Source organism: Pagrus pagrus (assembly GCF_965226575.1).
Source record: "Pagrus pagrus genome assembly, chromosome: 12".
Taxonomy (NCBI): Eukaryota; Metazoa; Chordata; class Actinopteri; order Spariformes; family Sparidae; genus Pagrus; species Pagrus pagrus.
The window spans coordinates 22383972-22404824 of NC_140196.1; the positions used below are offsets into that span (position 1 = coordinate 22383972).

Sequence of the window (20853 nt, forward strand, 5' to 3'; positions counted from 1 at the left end):
ACACTTGCTGAAACTCTACCATGGATGGGAAGATGCAGCAGAATTGGAGTATCAACGCATCACCGACTGGAAACTTTGGAAAAAAAAAAAAAAATCTGAATATCATGACGTGTGTGCTGGATTTCTTTAAAATCAACTTTTTGCTTTTTATTTAGATCCATAAAATGAATAATAAATTGAATAAATACTACATATTGTAGGACCTTGACTGTCGCTTCACTGAACACATAAATGTGGTGGATATTTGATGGACAGGCTTCATTAAAATCACAAACTGGAATTTCAATATTAATTTTTATTGTTTATTTTACATTTTCTTTCTTTTGTTTTTTACATCTTTTAAATAAAAAATATATCAATTAATCCTTTTAAACACTTTGGTGACACTTTATATTGGGGCACACATATAAACTATTAACTAGTTTCTTATTAGTGTGTAAAATCCAAACATAATGTGTACCTACAGAGGGATTTTTCCAGTGTTGCTCGCAATTTTTTAAACTTAAATGATAACTTTGTGCAGACGAATTCACCTGTAGTACCATGCATGATAGGGCTGATTAAAAGTAACCTCACAGAGTTTCACCTCTGTTTCTAACCGTGCTTATTTCACCATGCTGACCTCTGATCACAGCAGTCCGGGACGCCAACTGGAAATCTGGCCTCTTAAACAATCCAATAGATTTTTTGTTGAAACCATCGTGTGAAAAATCAAATGAATCATTTTGGGCTTTGGTCAAATGTGCAATGAGAGGCAGTGTTTTATAAAATATCATTTACCCTCCTCATAGATATGTGCAGGGTGTACACACTGCAGCGTGTCGTAGTGGGGAAATATGTTAACGTTGAAGTAAAACTCAGAAAGCAACCGTCTGTACAAAACATTGATCTGTTCACTCTGTTCACATTTGTAAGGGCCCTGAGCAAGATAAAATGAGACATGTGATCTGACAAGAGTACACAAAGCCTGTTTACACATTTTTAGGTTGGCTTCCCAATAACAGCACTGATGACAGTAAATCAGCGCAATGTTTACTGTTCCTTGACTTCTTAGCTCTTTGGGGAAATGCCCACGACAATCATTAACCGGTCCGGCTTTGAACTGGGCTCTTCGCTCTGCTTTTTTGTGTCGATTTAATTCTTGACAAAATGTGCCTGAGACAGCTCGGATTTGTTCTCCTGCTTTGGTTTCATGGAGGGCTGCACGGTAAGATCATTAAACTCCTTTACTTGGAGATATGGAAATGTATTTTTATGTTTAATATGTACTTTTGTTTATCGTTGTATTTCAGCACAAAGTGCACAACAGCCGTGTGGTGCTCCCCGTCTGACCAGTGGTTATTTTGTCCCTGAGCAAGACACGTATGATCATGAAATCAATCTCACTTATGCCTGTGAAAACGGATATAAACCAGTAGTGGAGGGCTGGTGGGCAACAAGCACCTGTCAAAATGGCACATGGTCTCCTAAACCACAATGTATAGGTAAGTGTACATACGTGTAAGCAAACATGTCTCCTGTCTGAAGCTACTTTGACACGTTTGAATTCAAGATGGTCGTGAAATTTGACTGAGCAGTTCTAAAGTTCAGTAACCTCTTTTAAATCTCTTCTTAAAACCCATTTTTATAGACTTGCTTTTATGTGATGTCTTCCTTTTACTTTGCTCCTACTGTCTGAGTTGACCATATTGTTGTTCTTGTTTTATTGATTTAACCCATTTCTTTTATTCTTTTTCTTATTCTTACTTATGTTCTTCTACTACTACTCTCAAATCTGTTCTGTTGTCCTCTACAATTTTGCATTGTCTTTGTCAAAGCACTTTGTAAAACTCTGTTTTTAAAAAGCGCTATATAAATAAAGTTTATTATTATTATTATTATTATAAAGGATTATAATCATTAGTTGAACAAACAGTTGCTTAATTAACGGTTCATAAAGCATTGTTTTGGTTGTTAACAGTGAAATACTATTACAAACATTTAATTAACTATAGCTGTACCATTTTCTTAATGATGGTTATTATAAAGTGTTACCATTTTTGTTGCTGCTGATGACGTCCATTTTCTCCATACATACAAGATAAACTAAAATTGGAAATTAGCTTTTTTTTAAAAAAGAAAAAAAGAAAAGTACAGTAGCACATACAAAACAAATGTAAACAAAGAAAAGCTAAAGATAAAGACACCACATAAGGAGAGTACGAATAGATATATGTACAAGTAATCACTTTAAGTACATTTATCATACATTTAATATCAGATACTAAGACTTTTACTCAAGTACAATTCATATGGGTGACCTTCACTTTTACCGTAGTATTATTTTAACACAATATCTTTACTTTTAATTAAGTATGACTTTTGGGTTCCTTTTTGAGCATCATAATGACATTTATTCTGTTTTATTATACAGATTTTAATCTGGTGTCCCAAACCAGGGACCCCACAAATGGTTACAAGACGAACCTCAGCGCTCACCAGTGGAAAATAATAATAATTGAAAAAAACAAGAAGTTATTGTTAATTATGTGAATTTTTTTCTTTATTGTGAAACTCATAGTTTAATGTTTTTAGGCCTCTAAAAAATACTCACGTGAAACTGAGAAGGAAATTTCACTCTTGAATTAAACTATACAACTTGACCTGTAGAACACAGGGTCACAAGTGCTTCCCATCTAAAGCGCCAATATCAAACATTCATAAAAGCTGTTCTGCGAAGTCTGAAAAATGTTGTTTGCCTCTTCTTTTCCTCAGACCAGACGGCGTGCATTCCTCCAACTATCCCCCATGCAAAATACACTGAAAACCAAAATGGTTGGTACGAGGAGGGAGACAAAATTAGGATAGTGTGTGAAGAAAGTTATGAGCACAAAGAGCGGCACGCCACAGCCACATGTAATAATGGAACATGGAGCTCTGTGCCGGTCTGTGAGAGTAAGTCCATCAGGAGTGTCCTTCCCGTAAACTGTGAAAAATAACATCAGTGTCTGATATAAACCAAGTTACTACAGCAATCAAGTAGTGATCCATCTGGACACATTTCATCCTGTTCCTCATGGTTTATTTTGTGATTTACAGGAAGTAGCCTTGCATGTGGTGAGCCCCCTAAAGTCCCCCATGCCGTCATCGTTGATCAGAGATACCAGGAGCTGTTTGCTGCAGATACAGAGCTGCAGTATGAATGTGTAAATGGATATACTGCAGAGGGAGCAGGCAGCGACAAGACCATCGTGTGCATAGCTGGAGCCTGGACTAAGAGCCCAATATGCAGTAAGTGGACAATGTGACAGTGATGAAAATACTTTCATGAATTTGTATGGTATGGTAAATGTGAAATGGGAGGGGGAAAGGGGAAAGAAAGTAAGAAGAAAAAAAGAAAGAGATACATAAACACATGGATAAATGAGCTTTGTACATTCAGTGATAAGTGATTCAGTGAAGAAATGCGTGAAAACAACCTCCCAGTGCAATACTAACTGGTGCGTTCACTGTGTCTTACAGGATCTTCTAGCAGCTCTGGATCAAATACGAGAGACAATGAACGTCGCCTTACTACAAGTGAATAAGTAGATTCATTTCACCTTTTACATCACATACAGCAGATCACATCTCTGCCAACTCAGGACCTTTTTACTGGCTCATCCACAGCTGAATCTATAGCCACAGCTCTTACTGGTAACATTATTGAGGGATTTGGTGACAGACTAGGTCCATCAGCCAGTAAAATCATTTGTTTCTGGAAACCTCGATTTTTTCAGCTTCAGTCGACAGATGTGGAACCATCCCCAAGATTCAACATGCTGAGGTTGTGCGAACCCTCAGGATGTCTGTGAAGTACCGGTGCAACAGTTATTACAAACGACTCGGTCCAGAGTCTGTGAGGTGTTACAGCGATGGCACATGGTCAGAACTACCCACCTGTGAAGGTATAAACAAGTCATTTTAAAGGTCCGTCAAAGAAGTTGGCTGGAGAAAAAACAGGTTAACAAACTGGTTGTTTCTTTTGTGCAGCTTCCTTCTGCGTTGTCAACACTGTTGAATATCCTGACTTAAAACCTGCTGGAGTTAAATATATAGAAGATGGTGACGATGTCAGACTGGAATGTGTGGATAAAAAAGAATGGTGGTTTGCTATGTATTCTGACGGCCAGTGCAATAACGGAGTTATTCATCTTTCCAGATGTAAGTATCACCTTACATTATTATTACATTATGAAGTTTTCCCTAATCATTGTCAGCTAAGTGTGCGTGCAAACTGTCATAAAACTAATGAAATATAAGGCTGTGAAAATAAGTAACAACAAGAGACCTTGTAGAGTCGGTCCAGTATATCAGCTAGCTCACAGACGTGAAGAACTCTCCTTCCACTGACTGTAGCTGTCAATATGGCCAGATGTATTGTGATGGTCATGTTGGTGTCGGTATTGAACGACACTACATCTCCTGTTCTGCTGCCAAGCGACAAAGAAAAGTTGATTCACACAACTTTATGTAATCCCCAAAATTGATTGTTCAAGTTGCTGCATGTATATTTTTTGTGAGCCAGCAGCTTTGGTCACATTTTCAGAAGACCAAAAATAAAATTCAGATTTGAAACAAATTTCATGAAAGTAGTTTGTGTTCCTCTCACAGAGCTGTAGAAATCATTTATACATGTACTTTACAAGTGTGTGTAAACTTGTGACCACTATATGTATCTGTATGCTTGTTTTTAGGTTGTGCTAAAGTTCAACTAAGTTTGGTGAGTATTACTCCTGAATCTACCTTTAGAAAGAAGTACACATGCTGATGATGTCTTTCATCCTGAAATGTCTAAACATTTGAATAAAGTTTTTTAAAGGGGCTGAAACTTTTGTTTTGTGCTGAAAGCCGGTCGTTAGTTTATGTTAGTGGACTCCATCTTTAGACTAACGTTAGCTACTGTTGCTCTCTGTTAGCGGGGCGGAGAGAGGCCCGAGTACAATTCTTACATAGTTCACCTTTAAACAACTTCAAATCATCCACTTGTATGGGCATCCGAGAGAGACAGGGAAGTTCTCATTTTCAACATCATCCACTCACATGTGGTAAATTGCTACAAATTGTTACATAGAGCCCCTTAAGTTTACAATTCTGCATTTATGGTTCACCATATTTGTATCTTACTCTAATTGTTCATGGCTTGTAAACTCTCTGTCTTGTAACTAGAATACTTGCAATGGCTTTCTCACCTAGGGGAATTAACGGCTGTCTTTGGATTTGATCGGCCCCGACTCAAACATCTGTCAACCTGGAAGCTTTTGAGAGTCAACGTTCTGATTATGCTGTCACACACACAAACCATTTCTGGCTTTCATACTGATCTGTGAATGGCTACATAATGTAGGAGTAAGTTGGTCTGTATGCTCAAAACTGCACAAATAACTCAACAGTTAAATATGGTGGACTGGAATGAATAAAGTCTTTAACTGGAATTATCTTTCTAGTCTATTTGTCATGATTCAGTGTCTTGGTCTTGTTTTCTTTTATTTTGATATATTATGCCCACTGTCTTGATTCAGTGTCCGCTCGTTTCCTCACCTGTTCCTGAACGCCTCGTTAGTGTCTGTGTGTATATAGTCTCCTGGTTTGTATAGATTTCTGGTGTTTTGTATTTTCAGCTTTTATTTTATGAAAGCTTGCTTTTTGTTCCCCCGATCCTGCCTCGTGTGTGTTGTCTGCGTTTGGGTCCTCTTCTCCTGTGACAAAGTGCAACACTATTGTGTCTGCAGAAGTTCTGTTTTGTAAATTGCCCCCGAAAACCATCCATCCATTATCTTTACATGTCTCTTGTTCACCTACTGGTCCTGGAGAGGCCACCAGTCTGTCACAGGGCTAATGACTCTCAAATGTATAACTCAGTGTTTTCAAATCTGATTGTATTCTTCATTTCTGGAAGTGTCCAACAATTCATTCAGCCACGTCACTAAGCTCCACCAGCAAAAGCAGATCCAGGAGGCAACAGGTACTTTACCACGTGATGTCTTTACCATGACATGTTTTACCTAGTTTAACCACTCCTTCATTACTAAACAACAGATTATGTTCCAATTAAAGTGTTTTTAAGTGTGATTTAACGTCTGCAAGGTTCTTGCACATTTAGTGGACAATGTGCAGAGATATGCAGTGATAAAAATAGTTTTTCCTGAATGTAAGAGAGAAAACCGACCAGTTGCTAATCCTCCCTGAGCAGCGATTGTCCAACCATGGATAAAGAAACTGTAACTATGACAGGCCTGTCAAACTTTGGATTTCTCTTTACTACTAAATACAGACAGTATAAAGTACTTGTAGTCAGTGATGTAAAAAGAACCCAAAAATCATACTTGAGTAAAAGTAAAGATTTAGTGTTAAAATATTACTTCCTCCACACAAATATATGTCGTGTTCGTTTATTTGAGTGAAGACATACAACGACGTTCCGGTTAACTATTTATTTAGAATTGTATCATTAAGCAAGCATGATCATGGACCTTTCTCTGTTGAACAAATCACAGTCAGCGGATTGCTGTTACTCTGTAACCCGTCGCCCAGAAAAAGGATGCAGATATTCGCATTACAATCACAGTTATATTTTTGCTGTTGCGGTGTTATAATTTGTCATTGGTCAAAAAAGGTGAGGAGGTCGTGGTTTAGACTTGACTCTCCTTTCGTTGGTGCACAGGCTGGTCCCAGCCTCTTGGCAACACGATTTCTCCAATCCGTGAAGACATCGCCCTGTGGAAAGAACCTCCCTCTTCCTGGTCTCTTCCTGTCTCATCCTGCACTGTTTCTGCACTACTTTTGAGTTCTTCTAAGTTTCACTTTGCTATCATTCCACAGACAGATAACGCTCACCACAAGGTCATATGCATGAGCAAGCAACATTTTACAGAGATAATGGCAGCTGTGTTCTCTCTCTTATCCTGGCTTGTTTCTCCAATGTCTTAACCCTTCATAACATGGGGTCAATGCTTCTGTCAACCTCATCAATCAACAGGATAAGTACAGCTCTATATGGGGACATCATTAAGTGAACATGTAAAGTAGCATATGGCTAAAAAGGTGAAAACTATTAAATCTCAACAATCCCTCCTTTCACACCTAATAGGTGTGAACAACAAGTGAAAAGAAGACACAAGATAAAGAAAAAACAAAACAAAACAACTCTGAACCAATCCAAAAACAAAAACAACTAAATCAAACTAAAACCAAATTAACTAAACCAAATCAAAACCACATCCGTAAATAGCAAAAACAAAATCAACCAAAAAACAAAACCACTAATTCAATCCACTAACACACCTAATGAAATCAACCTACTGTAACATCACACCTAATAATTCAGTCACACAACCGAGAAGAATAAATCGAATGATTTATTCACACATCAAATAATAAACCTAATGATCAAACCACTACAAAGGCACTAAGAAATCAAACACAACTACCTTCAACTGGGCAAACTACAACTTATCCTTGTCAGTGATCGAGAGGTAAATAAAGATCAGTTGTAGTTACTGAACATAATTGATGCTATTCATAGAGTGATGGGGAAAGCCAATCTAAAAAGTACACCTTCCTATCGAAGTGGGGGGCAGGATATTACGCAAGACTTTACCACCACAGTACAGGGAGAATTACTAGCAAAGCTAATACAACTAAGCAACAAAAAATTACATTGAGACCACAGTCTAAATGGGTGCCATGGCCTCTGTCTCTCCATCGTCACACGTGGGCAGCAGCAGGCAGAGTTAAAGCCGCTCAATCAGATTTATTTTGCTGTTTTGGGCCTGCAGCCTGAGTTTCCAAATCAGTTCTAACTTCGCTCAAAGGGCGAGTTGGTGGTGAGGCTGGTACACAATGTGTCAGGTGGTGCCAATTTGCTCCTGCTTTACCCTTTTACTCGGACTGCATGCGAGGTGCACTCAATTACCTCATATGGTCCTGTCCACCTGGGCTCAGACCACTTTCTCTTGTGGACCTTTACCTGTATCCAGCCTCCCAAACTTACAGCAGGAGTCTTCGGTTGAGTTGTCTCTGGCACCTCCTCCGCACTCTGCACCTGTTTGCACAAAACTCGAGTCATGTTAGTCAGAGCAGTCATATAGTCGTCACAGTCAATCTACCACAGATCCAAAGTGGGGAGGTGTCCCCCCTGTCTTGGTGGGCCTGGCATAGGACGGCCTGTCAACAACTCATGTGGAGTCAGGTGTGTCTTACCGCTAGGTGAGTTCCTCATTGATATTAACACTAATGGCAGAGCATCAACCCATGTAAGTTTAGTACCTGCACATATTTTAGCCATTTTTCTCTTTAATGTCTGGTTTGCTCTCTCTACCAGCCCCTGCGAGGCAGGATGATAGATAGTTCCGAACTTATGTGTGATCCCTAATGCTAGTTCTACTTTAGCTAAGCATTTGTTATTGACATGGGAGACATTGTCTGACTTAATGGAGCGTGGTACTCCATATCTGGGGATGAGTTCATTTTTCAACCATTTTACCATTGATAATGCAGATTAGCTGATCTGCACCCAACTCAAGACGCAGTCAGTAGTTTTGAGATTGATATTCTTCTTGGGGCCAGGCACTCTGGGGCATCTGGTGAGCTTGGGGAACTTGTCCTCCTCCTATTCCATCTCCTTGTATCATTCCTCCTCCGTAGGGTGTGGCCTGCTCCTGTTGTCCACTGTACCAGTTACCCCCTGCTTGAGGACAGTATCTTATGTAGTGGTCGGTTCCACCACATCCATAGCACTGTCCAAGTGTCCTGGGATATCCACGTCCTCTTGATGATCCTCCTTGACCTCTGTAGCTGCCATATCCTCCGGGCGATTGTGTGGCATAAGGCTGGGCACTGACTGCTTCTGCCGCAGCTGGCTGTTGTTGGGCTGCCATAGCAGTCTGAACTGCTTTTGCGACTGCCTGTATGTCATCGGGAGTGAGGGATGGGGAGGTGACCACCATTTGCTTAGCTGTAGCTTTCTGCTGGGCATTCTTCTCAGATAGTTGCTGTTTCAGCAACACCGCACTCAGTCGTTCCATTTCATCTTTTTCAGCTGTCTTCTTTTTGTCGTAAGTTCTCAACCAATGTGTGAGGTGTTCTCTCCACTCTTTGTCCGACTTGGAGGCCAGTCCAACGACCTCCTCTAGCTTTTGTTGCACAGCTTCGGGCAGGCCTTTCTGACATTGATCTCTCCAGAGAGTAGTCATTGCGTCGCTCGAGTCAAATCTGTTGCCAGTATGTGCCTCCCACACTTTTTCCGCTCTCTTGAGGTATTCTCCTACATCTTCGCCCTCCTTCATCTTAAGTGACTTCACAGAGTGCAAATCACGGGCGGTAGGGTGATGTGCTCTCAAAACCTCCCAAAGGTTGTTGCGATGGAGGTCGAAAGGCCTGGCATTACTGAGGTGAGCCTTGGCTCCAGCTTTTGCCAGGAGTTCCTGGGCTTGTCCGTTTCCTTCAATCCTTGCCAACAGAGCTCTCATATCTCCGAGGCACAACACGTCTCCGGCTGTGAGGCTTTCGAAGGTGGCGATCCATGGTGAGGCTCCTCCGGTGAGAGGTGGCAGTTTGTCCACCAGGCCCTGCATGTCTCTGTGTCGAAATGGGACGTATACTGTTCTTCCATCACCAGCCACCCTGAGAGGATAATTTCCACGTGTTGTTGATTCACGGCCCCCTTGGCTCCGAAGATTGTACTGGTGTGGCTTAGTTGTTGGTTGGATCACGTGTCCCCTGAAAGTTCCAGTCACAGAGCCTTCCATCAGCTGAGCGTCAGTAGGAGTCCAGTCATCTGGGTCTGGAGCCAGCAGGAAATCGGGTGGAAATGCTACCTCTGAGTCGATAGAGAGTGGATCTCCTCCTGCGTTGTCGACCGCCTGGTTCAGTGGAGGCGATTGGAAACTTATCCTCTTCTGCAGTCCCTCAGGAATGCCGATGTCATCAAGGAGAGCTGGAGCAATTTGAAGTGATGATGTTCTTGGGCTGAGGCTGGCAGCACCTTTGGTTTCATCATAAAAATTTATCAATGATTGCTCTGTGCTGGTCATGTTCTGTTCCACTTCTCCAGATGTCTGCACCGTCTCTGATCTCCTCAATCCTCTTGATGCATTTGCTTCTTGGCTACATTCCCTGACTGACAGTGACAAATCTGCAAGTTGAGCCGTCTGGGAGTTCAGTATTGCCAAAATGTCAGTTAAGGCTGACCCTTGCTCCATTTGGTTTGATTGGGTTTGGTTTCGTACTGGGTCCTCAATCTCCAATACTCCACCTGTAACTGCGAGAGTGGGAGCCTGTACTGGTAAGTCTTGTTTTTTCCTGAATGGGTTTGTGTTAGATAGAGCCTGTGAGTAGGGAGGGGGTGAGGTGTGCTCTTCTAACCCCATTAGGCTTGGGTATATCCCTGCAGTTCCTCCAGGGGGTGCTGTAGGGCTCTCAGTGGGGCCTGTTGGGGAGGTGGCTCCTTCACCAGCCGGTTGGGAGCGCTTCCTCTTCTCTTTGTCACTGTCAGCCTTCATCTTTCCTGCTTGGGACATGAGACTGCACACCTTTGCAGTCTCGTCAGCTCTCTCCTTCTCCTTTTCCACAGCTTTCTTTCCCCACAAGTGTCGTCCTCTTCTCTCCCAGTCAATTTTGACCTCGTTGTATTTTCCTGTTGCAAGTGTGGAGATGCACAGAATGGAGCTTTGATTGGGCAGGGGCGCTGTTGGGTCTCTGGAAATTAACCCTTGGTCTTCCCACTTGCTCCAGAGTTTCTCAATCTCCTTCCTGAGTTCCTTTTTGCTCATCTCTTCGTCTTTTGTTGCTTCTCTCTTCTGGAAAGTCCAGTCCTTCAGTTCACTCAAGTTGCTGGGGTTCTGTGTTCCTTCCATTGCTGGGGTGAGAGGAAAATTAATTGTGCTCAACTTCTTATTTATTTGTCAGTGTGGGATAAAAATATTTCTAATTTTTTAAATGTTGTTTTAACTCAGTGAAACCCTCCTTACGGCAAGACACACCTCCTCTTTTTAACTTAATTTGATATTTAACTTTACCTTCTATTCACTTAATTCGCCAGGTGAAATCTAATATATTTTCCAATCTACTTTTGACCACTAGTTGTCAGCATCAAATGTCTTGCTGAGTTTTTTAATTTTAATTTGTCTCTACCAAATGGAGGCAATATTTGAGTATTAATGCAATTTTATTTTTACTCACTACATGGAGCCATACAAGATTTCAAATGTAATTCTATTTTTGCTCCACTAGCTGGAGGTATTTTCAAAATTTGGTGTAATTCTATACTTTGTCCACTGGATGGAGACAAAAAGTTCCACCAGCTTTTGCTTAAAACACGTTTGTTTACACCGTTATTTTTTCCCACCCACAGCAACTTCAACACGCAACACGACACAGGACAACACAACACAATGCAACGCAATGCAATGCTTCTTTTCCCCAACAGCCAGTCAGTTTGTATAGTATTCACCAGAACAACCAACTCAATTGGTTCACAATACAGCAGCCAGCCAGCTCGCATGGAGTTCACCCAAACAACAAGCTCAGAGGAGGAAGGAAAAAATGCTGCGTGTGTTATCACCGTTAGGTTTCAACAACACGAACAACTTTGTTGGCACCGTTAGGTTTCTGCCGTTCGCCTTTTTCTCTTCCTCCACCAAGACACTACTGCCTCCCGAACCAAGACACTGTTGTACTACCTCCCACACCTTAAAGCAACAGCAACAACACACAATGCATTATAGGATTATGATAAAGGTTAACCAGATTTTATATACACTAGGCCTTTCTCTTCTCTTTTAGGGACTTCCACCCTGAGGGATTTCAACCTATTTAAATTTCATTCCTATCAAGATCCTATTGATCTTGAAGGGACTACCTACCTGCTAATTACCTTTCTGAGTCACAAGCTCAGGGACTTTAAACCCAACTCTTTTTAGGGACTTTCAACCCAACTCTTTTTAGGGACTTCCACCCTGAGGGATTTCAACCTATTTAAATTTCATTCCTATCAAGATCCTATTGATCTTGAAGGGACTACCTACCTGCTAATTACCTTTCTGAGTCACAAGCTCAGGGACTTTAAACCCAACTCTTTTTAGGGACTTTCAACCCAACTCTTTTTAGGGACTTCCACCCTGAGGGATTTCAACCTATTTAAATTTCATTCCTATCAAGATCCTATTGATCTTGAAGGGACTACCTACCTGCTAATTACCTTTCTGAGTCACAAGCTCAGGGACTTTAAACCCAACAAGCATTCAGGACGTTAATGATACAATTCTTTCAACATGTAGCATAGCTTTCCATAATTTCAATATACTTTTATGTCAAATAATCTTACCTCCTCTCCACTCACAGTAATTTGGTTATGTTCAATATGCAGAATTTGATTTATTAAAACAACAGGTTTCTGCTCACCTTTTTGTTTGGCGCGCCCTGTGAGTGTTGAGGGGTCCAATCGTCCGACTCCGATACGGCAGAAAGGTCTGCTCGTCTCGGGCCCAATGGGGATCACGTCTCCTTCTGTCGAACGACGTCGAGTCTCCCTTCCTCAAATCACGTCGGGGTCACCAAATTGTCGTGTTCGTTTATTTGAGTGAAGACATACAACGACGTTCCGGTTAACTATTTATTTAGAATTGTATCATTAAGCAAGCATGATCATGGACCTTTCTCTGTTGAACAAATCACAGTCAGCGGATTGCTGTTACTCTGTAACCCGTCGCCCAGAAAAAGGATGCAGATATTCGCATTACAATCACAGTTATATTTTTGCTGTTGCGGTGTTATAATTTGTCATTGGTCAAAAAAGGTGAGGAGGTCGTGGTTTAGACTTGACTCTCCTTTCGTTGGTGCACAGGCTGGTCCCAGCCTCTTGGCAACACGATTTCTCCAATCCGTGAAGACATCGCCCTGTGGAAAGAACCTCCCTCTTCCTGGTCTCTTCCTGTCTCATCCTGCACTGTTTCTGCACTACTTTTGAGTTCTTCTAAGTTTCACTTTGCTATCATTCCACAGACAGATAACGCTCACCACAAGGTCATATGCATGAGCAAGCAACATTTTACAGAGATAATGGCAGCTGTGTTCTCTCTCTTATCCTGGCTTGTTTCTCCAATGTCTTAACCCTTCATAACATGGGGTCAATGCTTCTGTCAACCTCATCAATCAACAGGATAAGTACAGCTCTATATGGGGACATCATTAAGTGAACATGTAAAGTAGCATATGGCTAAAAAGGTGAAAACTATTAAATCTCAACATATACATACACACTATCCCTGACACATCCCACCCTCTCTCATGAACGCACGCCAACCAATCAGTGGCAGTTATTAGTGTAGTGATAAAAGCATGATCCCTCACTGGCTTCCCACCAACAGGCACTGCCACAACCACTCAGTAAGGCTGTACTGAAGTGATACAGATGTCATTTGAATTACCAGTTGATACAAATTTAGCTTAAATTCAGGAATAAAACAAGTCTGACACACATGATGTGAAAGGAGCAATGCATCTGAAGGATTTACTGTCAGTGAATGGAGGTCTGCTGTCTCTCCCGTTGGAGTCAGAGGTGGAAGAAGATCCTGTAAGGCACAGTGCAGATGAAGGTATAAATACAGAGAGCATAAGACACATAGTAACTGGCTGACAGGTTCCTTCATTAGGATGAACATGGGCACTGTAGTTTACTTTGAGTCAATCCCACATACTCCATTCTGGTCATGTAAATACTCACTAACACATCTAATGAAGTCACTGTAACTTAGCTTCAGCAACAAAGACCTATACAGGTGTGTTTGTCCTCTTTGTCTCCTGTTTGGATGAACTCAAACAGACTGATCTTTATCACATTGTAGTCTCTTTTTTCTCTCTCGTCTGATCCTCACAAACTTTTCCTCATCTGTCTGATCGATCCAATGGTTTTGGAGACTGCTCAATCCATAGCTGCCTCCACATACCTCAGCAACATATTGTCCATCACTCCACATCCAACAGCAGCTGCGTCCAGATAGAGGCCAAAGTCTGATTACTGCTCGTAGTAAGTGCAGTGATAAAAAATACTTTTTACTGAATGTAAAAGAGACAGTGTCTATAAAAAGTATTCAGCCCCTTGGATGTTTTCCCCTTTTATTGCTTTTATAAATGGAATCATGGTCAATATACTTTGGCTTTTTTGACAAAAAACTCACTAAAAAGACTCAAAAACTCAAATATCAATGTGAAAACAGATTTCTACAAAGTAATGTCAAGTAATTAAAGATATATCATGTAAAATAAGTGATTGCATAAGTGACTGACCTAATTCAACAGAGGTCCAGCCAATTGGTGCTAGTAGTCTCACAATTAGTGAAATGGAGATCACCTGAGTGCAGTAAATGTGTCTCAAGTGATTGTAGTATAAAGACACCTGTGTCTGAAGGTCCAGTCACTGGTTAATCAGTATTCCTGGCTACAATTACACCATGAAGACAAAGAGCAATCCAAGCAACTCTGTGAAAAGGTGACTGAAAAGTATAAGTCAGGGGATGGATACAAAAACATTCCCAAGTCACTGATCATCCCCCAGAGTTCAGTTAGATCCATCATTAAGAACTTGAAGGAATATGGCACATGTGAAAATCTGCCTACAGCAGGCTGTCCTCACAAACTGAGAGACCGTACAAGAAGGAAACTCGTGAGGAGGGCCACCAAGACACCTATGAGTACTCTGAAGGAGTTAAAGCTTCAGCAGCTGAGATGGGAGAGACTCTGCACACTGCACTGTTGTACAAAAAGCCAAATTATATGATCATGATTCCATTTATAAATACAATAAAAGGGCAAAACATTCAAGGGGGGGAATACTTTTTAATATTATTTTATTATCCATGTATATGGGATTATTACTTACTACAGTGTTGTTCGGTGTACTAATGGAGAAATATGTTATACCAAGTATTAGTAAACTCTTTACATTTTCATTTACCATGCTGCTTTCAGTTTGAGCCTTTTTATTGTCAGATAACATATATGAATATAAACTCTTCAGAAACTGATTCACTGTGAGTTAGATAGTTTGAAGAAGAATAACAAAAGGTAAAAATCACAAAGATAAATCCATACACAGTGAGGGAATTGATTCCTATTTAAAGGATGAGACTATCATCATTCTTAAGTTTTCTTATTATCAATGAATCCCATTAAAAAAACAAAACTCAGCTGACATGTTCCTTCATTAGGATGAACATGGGCACTGTAGTTTACTTTGAGTCAGTCCCACATACTCCATTCTGGTCATGTAAATACTCAGTAACACAACTAATGAAGTCACTGTAACTTTGGTTTAAAGGTGCAGTGTGTAAGAATTGTCTACCTGTTGAATCCATACTCAGAACAAATAGGGAGCAGCATATCATCAGAGTGATCGCCAACTGCTGTGACTATAGCTGCTGTTAGCTAGTTAGCTCAGTTTGCCGTGCAGCCAGCAGTTCGGACCGGGTGCTCAAAGCAGTGGGAAAGTGTTGTTCACGCTGCTAGCACAGGAGTTTTGGACTGGGATAGCTGGTTAGCATGCTAAATATTACATATTGCACCTTTAACAACAAAGAGGTTTGGGGTTTATTTATAACAAACCAGAACTGGTGATTGTTGAAACAGTGTTAAGACTAACAAAGACACTTCCTGAAACTCTACCATGGATGGGAAGATGCAGCAGAATTGGAGTATCAACGCATCACCGACTGGAAACTTTGGGAAAAAAGAAAAATTCAGAATATCTATATGTGTGTGTTGGATTTCTTTAAAATCCACTTTTTGTGCAGATGAATTCACCTGTAGTACCATGCAAGAAAGGGCTGATTAAAAGTAACCTCACAGAGTTTCACCTCTGTTTCTAACCGTGCTTATTTCACCATGCTGACCTCTGATCACAGCAGTCCGGGAAGTCAACTGGAAATCTGGCCTCTTAAACAATCCAATAGATTTTTTTGTTGAAACCATCGTGTGAAAAATCAAATGAATCATTTTGGGCTTTGGTCAAATGTGAAATGAGAGGCAGTGTTTTATAAAATATCATTTACCCTCCTCATAGATATGTGCAGGGTGTACACACTGCAGCGTGTCGTAGTGGGGAAATATGTTAACGTTGAAGTAAAACTCAGAAAGCAACCGTCTGTACAAAACATTGATCTGTTCACTCTGTTCACATTTGTAAGGGCCCTGAGCAAGATAAAATGAGACATGTGATCTGACAAGAGTACACAAAGCCTGTTTACACATTTTTATGTTGGCTTCCCAACAACAGCACTGATGACAGTAAATCAGCGCAATGTTTACTGTTCCTTGACTTCTTAGCTCTTTGGGGAAATGCCCACGACAATCATTAACCGGTCCGGCTTTGAACTGGGCTCTTCGCTCTGCTTTTTTGTGTCGATTTAATTCTTGACAAAATGTGCCTGAGACAGCTCGGATTTGTTCTCCTGCTTTGGTTTCATGGAGGGCTGCACGGTAAGATCATTAAACTCCTTTACTTGGAGATATGGAAATGTATTCTTATGTTTAATGTACTTTTGTTTATCGTTGTATTTCAGCACAAAGTGCACAACAGCCATGTGGTGCTCCCCGTCTGACCAGTGGTTATTTTGTCCCTGAGCAAGACACGTATGATCATGAAACCAATCTCACTTATGCCTGTGAAAAAGGATATAAACCAGTAGCGGAGGGCTGGTGGGCAACAAGCACCTGTCAAAATGGCACATGGTCTCCTAAACCACAATGTATAGGTAAGTGTACATACGTGTAAGCAAACATGTCTCCTGTCTGAAGCTACTTTGACACGTTTGAATTCAAGATGGTCGTGAAATTTGACTGAGCAGTTCTAAAGGATTATAATCATTAGTTGAACAAACAGTTGCTTAATTAACGGTTCATAAAGCATTGTTTTGGTTGTTAACAGTGAAATACTATTACAAACATTTAATTAACTATAGCTGTACCATTTTCTTAATGATGGTTATTATAAAGTGTTACCATTTTTGTTGCTGCTGATGACGTCCATTTTCTCCATACATACAAGATAAACTAAAATTGGAAATTAGCTTTTTTTTAAAAAAGAAAAAAAGAAAAGTACAGTAGCACATACAAAACAAATGTAAACAAAGAAAAGCTAAAGATAAAGACACCACATAAGGAGAGTACGAATAGATATATGTACAAGTAATCACTTTAAGTACATTTATCATACATTTAATATCAGATACTAAGACTTTTACTCAAGTACAATTCATATGGGTGACCTTCACTTTTACCGTAGTATTATTTTAACACAATATCTTTACTTTTAATTAAGTATGACTTTTGGGTTCCTTTTTGAGCATCATAATGACATTTATTCTGTTTTATTATACAGATTTTAATCTGGTGTCCCAAACCAGGGACCCCACAAATGGTTGCAAGATGAATCTCAGCGCTCACCAGTGGAAAATAATAATAATTGAAAAAAAAAACCAATAAGTTATTGTTAATTATGTGAATTTTTTTCTTTATTGTGAAACTCATAGTTGAATGTTTTTAGGCCTCACATGAAAATGAGAAGGAAATTTCACTCTTGAATTAAACTATACAACTTGACCTGTAGAACACAGGGTCACAAGTGCTTCCCATCTAAAGCGCCAATATCAAGTTTGCCTCTTCTTTTCCTCAGACCAGACGGCGTGCATTCCTCCAACTATCCCCAATGCAAATTACACTGAAAACCAAAATGGTTGGTACAAGGAGGGAGACAAAATTAGGATAGCGTGTGAAGAAAGATATGAGCACAAAGAGCGGCACGCCACAGCCACATGTAGAGATGGAAAATGGAGATCTGTGCCGGTCTGTGAGAGTAAGTCCATCAGGAGTGTCCTTCCCGTAAACTGTGAAAAACAACCAGTGTCTGATATAAACCCAGTTACCACAGCAATCAAGTAGTGATCCATCTGGACACATTTCATCCTGTTCCTAATGGTTTATTTTGTGATTTACAGGAAGTAGCCTTGCATGTGGTGAGCCCCCTCAAGTCCCCCATGCGGTCATCGTTGATCAGAGATACCAGGAGCTGTTTGCTGCAGATACAGAGCTGCAGTATGAATGTGAGGATGGATATACTGCAGAGGGAGCAGGCAGCGACAAGACAATCGTGTGCATAGCTGGAGCCTGGACTAAGAGCCCAATATGCAGTAAGTGGACAATGTGACAGTGATGAAAATACTTTCTGCTGCACTTGTGTGGTCCAAAAAAGTCAACTAGCAATGGGATCACAACTGTTGCAGCGTCGGTCAACATGTTGTTGTTTGTTTCAGGAAGAGTAACTGCTGGTTCTTCAGGGATGGCACCAGGTGGAGGAGACATTACATCTGCTGGCAGTGGGACACCACCTGCAGGTGGAGGTGGGTTTTAATTTTTTCTCATCTTCAAATTTGAGAAGAGCATGATGGGAAAAATGTTCAGATATTCTGGAAGAAATGCATGAAAACAACCTCCCAGTGCAATACTAACTGGTGCGTTCACTGTGTCTTACAGGATCTTCTAGCAGCTCCGGATCAAATACGAGAGACAATGAACGTCGCCTTACTACAAGTGAATAAGTAGATTCATTTCACCTTTTACATCACATACAGCAGATCACATCTCTGCCAAGTCAGGACCTTTTTAGTAGAAGAGAAATAATCTCTATTTCATTCACAGCTGAATCTATAGCCACAGCTCTTACTGGTAACATTATTGAGGGATTTGGTGACAGATTAGGTCCATCAGCCAGTAAAAGGCCGAAGGAATCAAAATGTTGGCTGTAATTTTTAAGTGCTCTACTCTGCACTGACGGCTTGAAATCATTTGTTTCTTGAAACCTCTATTTTTTCAGCTTCAGTCAACAGATGTGGAACCCCTCCCGAGATTCAACATGCTGAGGTTGTGCGAACCCTCAGGACGTCTGTGAAGTACCGGTGCAACAGTTATTACAAACGACTCGGTCCAGAGTCTGTGAGGTGTTACAGCAATGGCACATGGTCAGAACTACCCACCTGTGAAGGTATAAACAAGTCATTTTAAAGGTCCGTCAAAGAAGTTGGCTGGAGAAAAAACAGGTTAACAAACTTGTTGTTTCTTTTGTGCAGCTACCTTCTGCGTTGTCAACACTCTTGAATATCCTGACTTAAAACCTGCTGGAGTTAAATATATAGAAGATGGTGACGACATCAGACTGGAATGTGTGGATAAATGGTTGTTTGATAATTATTCTGACGGCCAGTGCAATAACAGAATAATTCATCTTTCCAGATGTAAGTATCACTTTACATTATTACATTATGAAGTTCTGTTAATTCTGTTAGTTCTGATCCTGTTTGAATTTTGCCATTAATTTATTATTTAAATTTGAAAGACAATCTTTCAGTCAGAGTCACAGTTTTGTCATAAAACTAATTACATATGTCTGCGAAAATAAGTAATCAGAAAGACGAGGTATCCAACATCGCATAATCGATGTCACCTTGTAAAACACTCACCAATACCCGTTACTGAAACCTTGTAGAGTCAGTCCAGTATATCAGCTATCAACCTTCTATAATCCCCAAAATTGATTGTTCAAGTTGTTGTATGTATATTTTTTTTTTTTCGAGCCAACAGATTTGGTCAAATTTTCAGAAGACCCAAAATAAATTCAGATTTGAAACAAACTTCATGAAAGTAGTTTGAAATCATTGGAACTGAAGACTGCCATGATAGACAGGTTCTTTACAAGTGTGTGTAAACTTGTGACCACTATATGTCTCTGTATGCTTGTTTTCAGGTTGTACTAGAGCTCAACTATTTGTGGTAAGTATTACTCCTGAATTAGAAAGAAGTACACATGCTGATGATGACTTTCATCTTGAAATGTCTATAATAAAAAAAAAACACTAGTAGTGTTTATTGGCATTATTATTTTTTTAAGGGGTTCTGTGAAACTTTTGTTTTGGGCTGAAAGCCAGTCATTAGTTTTGTTAGTGGACTCTAACCCTACAGTAGCTACTATTGCTCTCCTTCACAAAGAAGTCCAGCATCATTACAGGTGCAATTGGCATCCTGCTGAATTTATACTCAAAACAAATGGGGGGCAGTATATCACCAGATCAAGCAACTGCTGCTAATGGTATCTAGTTAGTTACAATACATAGTCACCAGAACTGTTATTTCTTCGCATCCTGTTGCTAATTTCAGTTCATTTTTGAATGTTGTTAACAAAAGTTCTTACATAGTTCACCTTTAAACAACTTCAAATCATCCACTTGTATGGGCATCCGAGAGAGACAGGGAAGTTCTCATTTTCAACATCATCCACTCACATGTGGTAAATTGCTACAAATTGTTACATAGAGCCCCTTTAAGTTTATAATTCTGCATTTATAGTTCACCATATTTGTATCTTACTCTAATTGTTCATGGCTTGTAAACTCTCTGTCTTGTAACTAGAATACTTGCGATGGCTTTCTCACCAAGGGGAAATAACGGCTGCCTTTGGATTTGCTCGGCCCCGACTCAAACATCTGCCATCCTGGAAGCTTTTGAGAGACAACGTTCTGATTATGCTGTCACACACACAAACCATTTCTGGCTTTCATACTGATCTGTGAATGGCTACATAATGTAGGAGTAAGTTGGTCTGTATGCTCAAAACTGCACAAATAACTCAACAGTTAAATATGGTGGACTGGAATGAATAAAGTCTTTAACTGGAATTATCTTTTCTAGTCTATTTGTCATGATTCAGTGTCTTTTTCTTGTTTTCTTTTATTTTGATATATTCTGCCCACTGTCTTGATTCAGCGTCCGCTCGTTTCCTCACCTGTTCCT

General features: G+C 40.3%; 1 protein-coding gene and 1 long non-coding RNA gene across 4 annotated transcripts; both read left to right on the forward strand.

Moving 5' to 3' along the window:
* Positions 1-1030: 1030 nt before the first annotated feature.
* Positions 1031-20743, forward strand: LOC311266778 (complement factor H-like). 3 transcript variants are annotated; one of them, XM_084369313.1, is made up of 10 exons: positions 16301-16491; positions 16575-16766; positions 17687-17866; positions 18009-18200; positions 18324-18410; positions 18544-18600; positions 18884-19051; positions 19137-19301; positions 19811-19836; positions 20473-20743. In XM_084369313.1, exons 1-10 carry the CDS (start codon positions 16434-16436, stop codon positions 20506-20508), a joined length of 1161 nt encoding a protein of 386 aa, XP_084225439.1. In that variant the 5' UTR covers positions 16301-16433; the 3' UTR covers positions 20509-20743. The 3 variants fall into 3 exon arrangements, with proteins under 3 accessions (XP_084225438.1, XP_084225439.1, XP_084225437.1); XM_084369312.1 differs by lacking the exons at positions 16301-16491; positions 16575-16766; positions 17687-17866; ... (1 more) ...; positions 19811-19836; positions 20473-20743 and adding exons at positions 1031-1207; positions 1293-1484; positions 2755-2934; positions 3079-3270 and having other exon boundaries at positions 19137-19804; XM_084369311.1 differs by lacking the exons at positions 19811-19836; positions 20473-20743 and having other exon boundaries at positions 19137-19804.
* LOC311266779 lies at positions 3780-5458 on the forward strand. Its single transcript, XR_014623764.1, has 4 exons — positions 3780-3926; positions 4012-4182; positions 4716-4741; positions 5188-5458. It is a non-coding gene; the product is annotated as an uncharacterized lncRNA (long non-coding RNA).
* Positions 20744-20853: the final 110 nt, after the last annotated feature.

Coding starts and splice junctions, on each gene's coding strand:
- LOC311266778 (XM_084369312.1), top strand. CDS start 1,150: ATGTGCCTGAGACAGCTCGGATTTGTTCTCCTGCTTTGGTTTCATGGA. Junction 18,601..18,883: donor TGAACGTCGCCTTACTACAA/GTGAATAAGTAG, acceptor CTATTTTTTCAG/CTTCAGTCAACAGATGTGGA. Junction 19,052..19,136: donor AGAACTACCCACCTGTGAAG/GTATAAACAAGT, acceptor TCTTTTGTGCAG/CTACCTTCTGCGTTGTCAAC.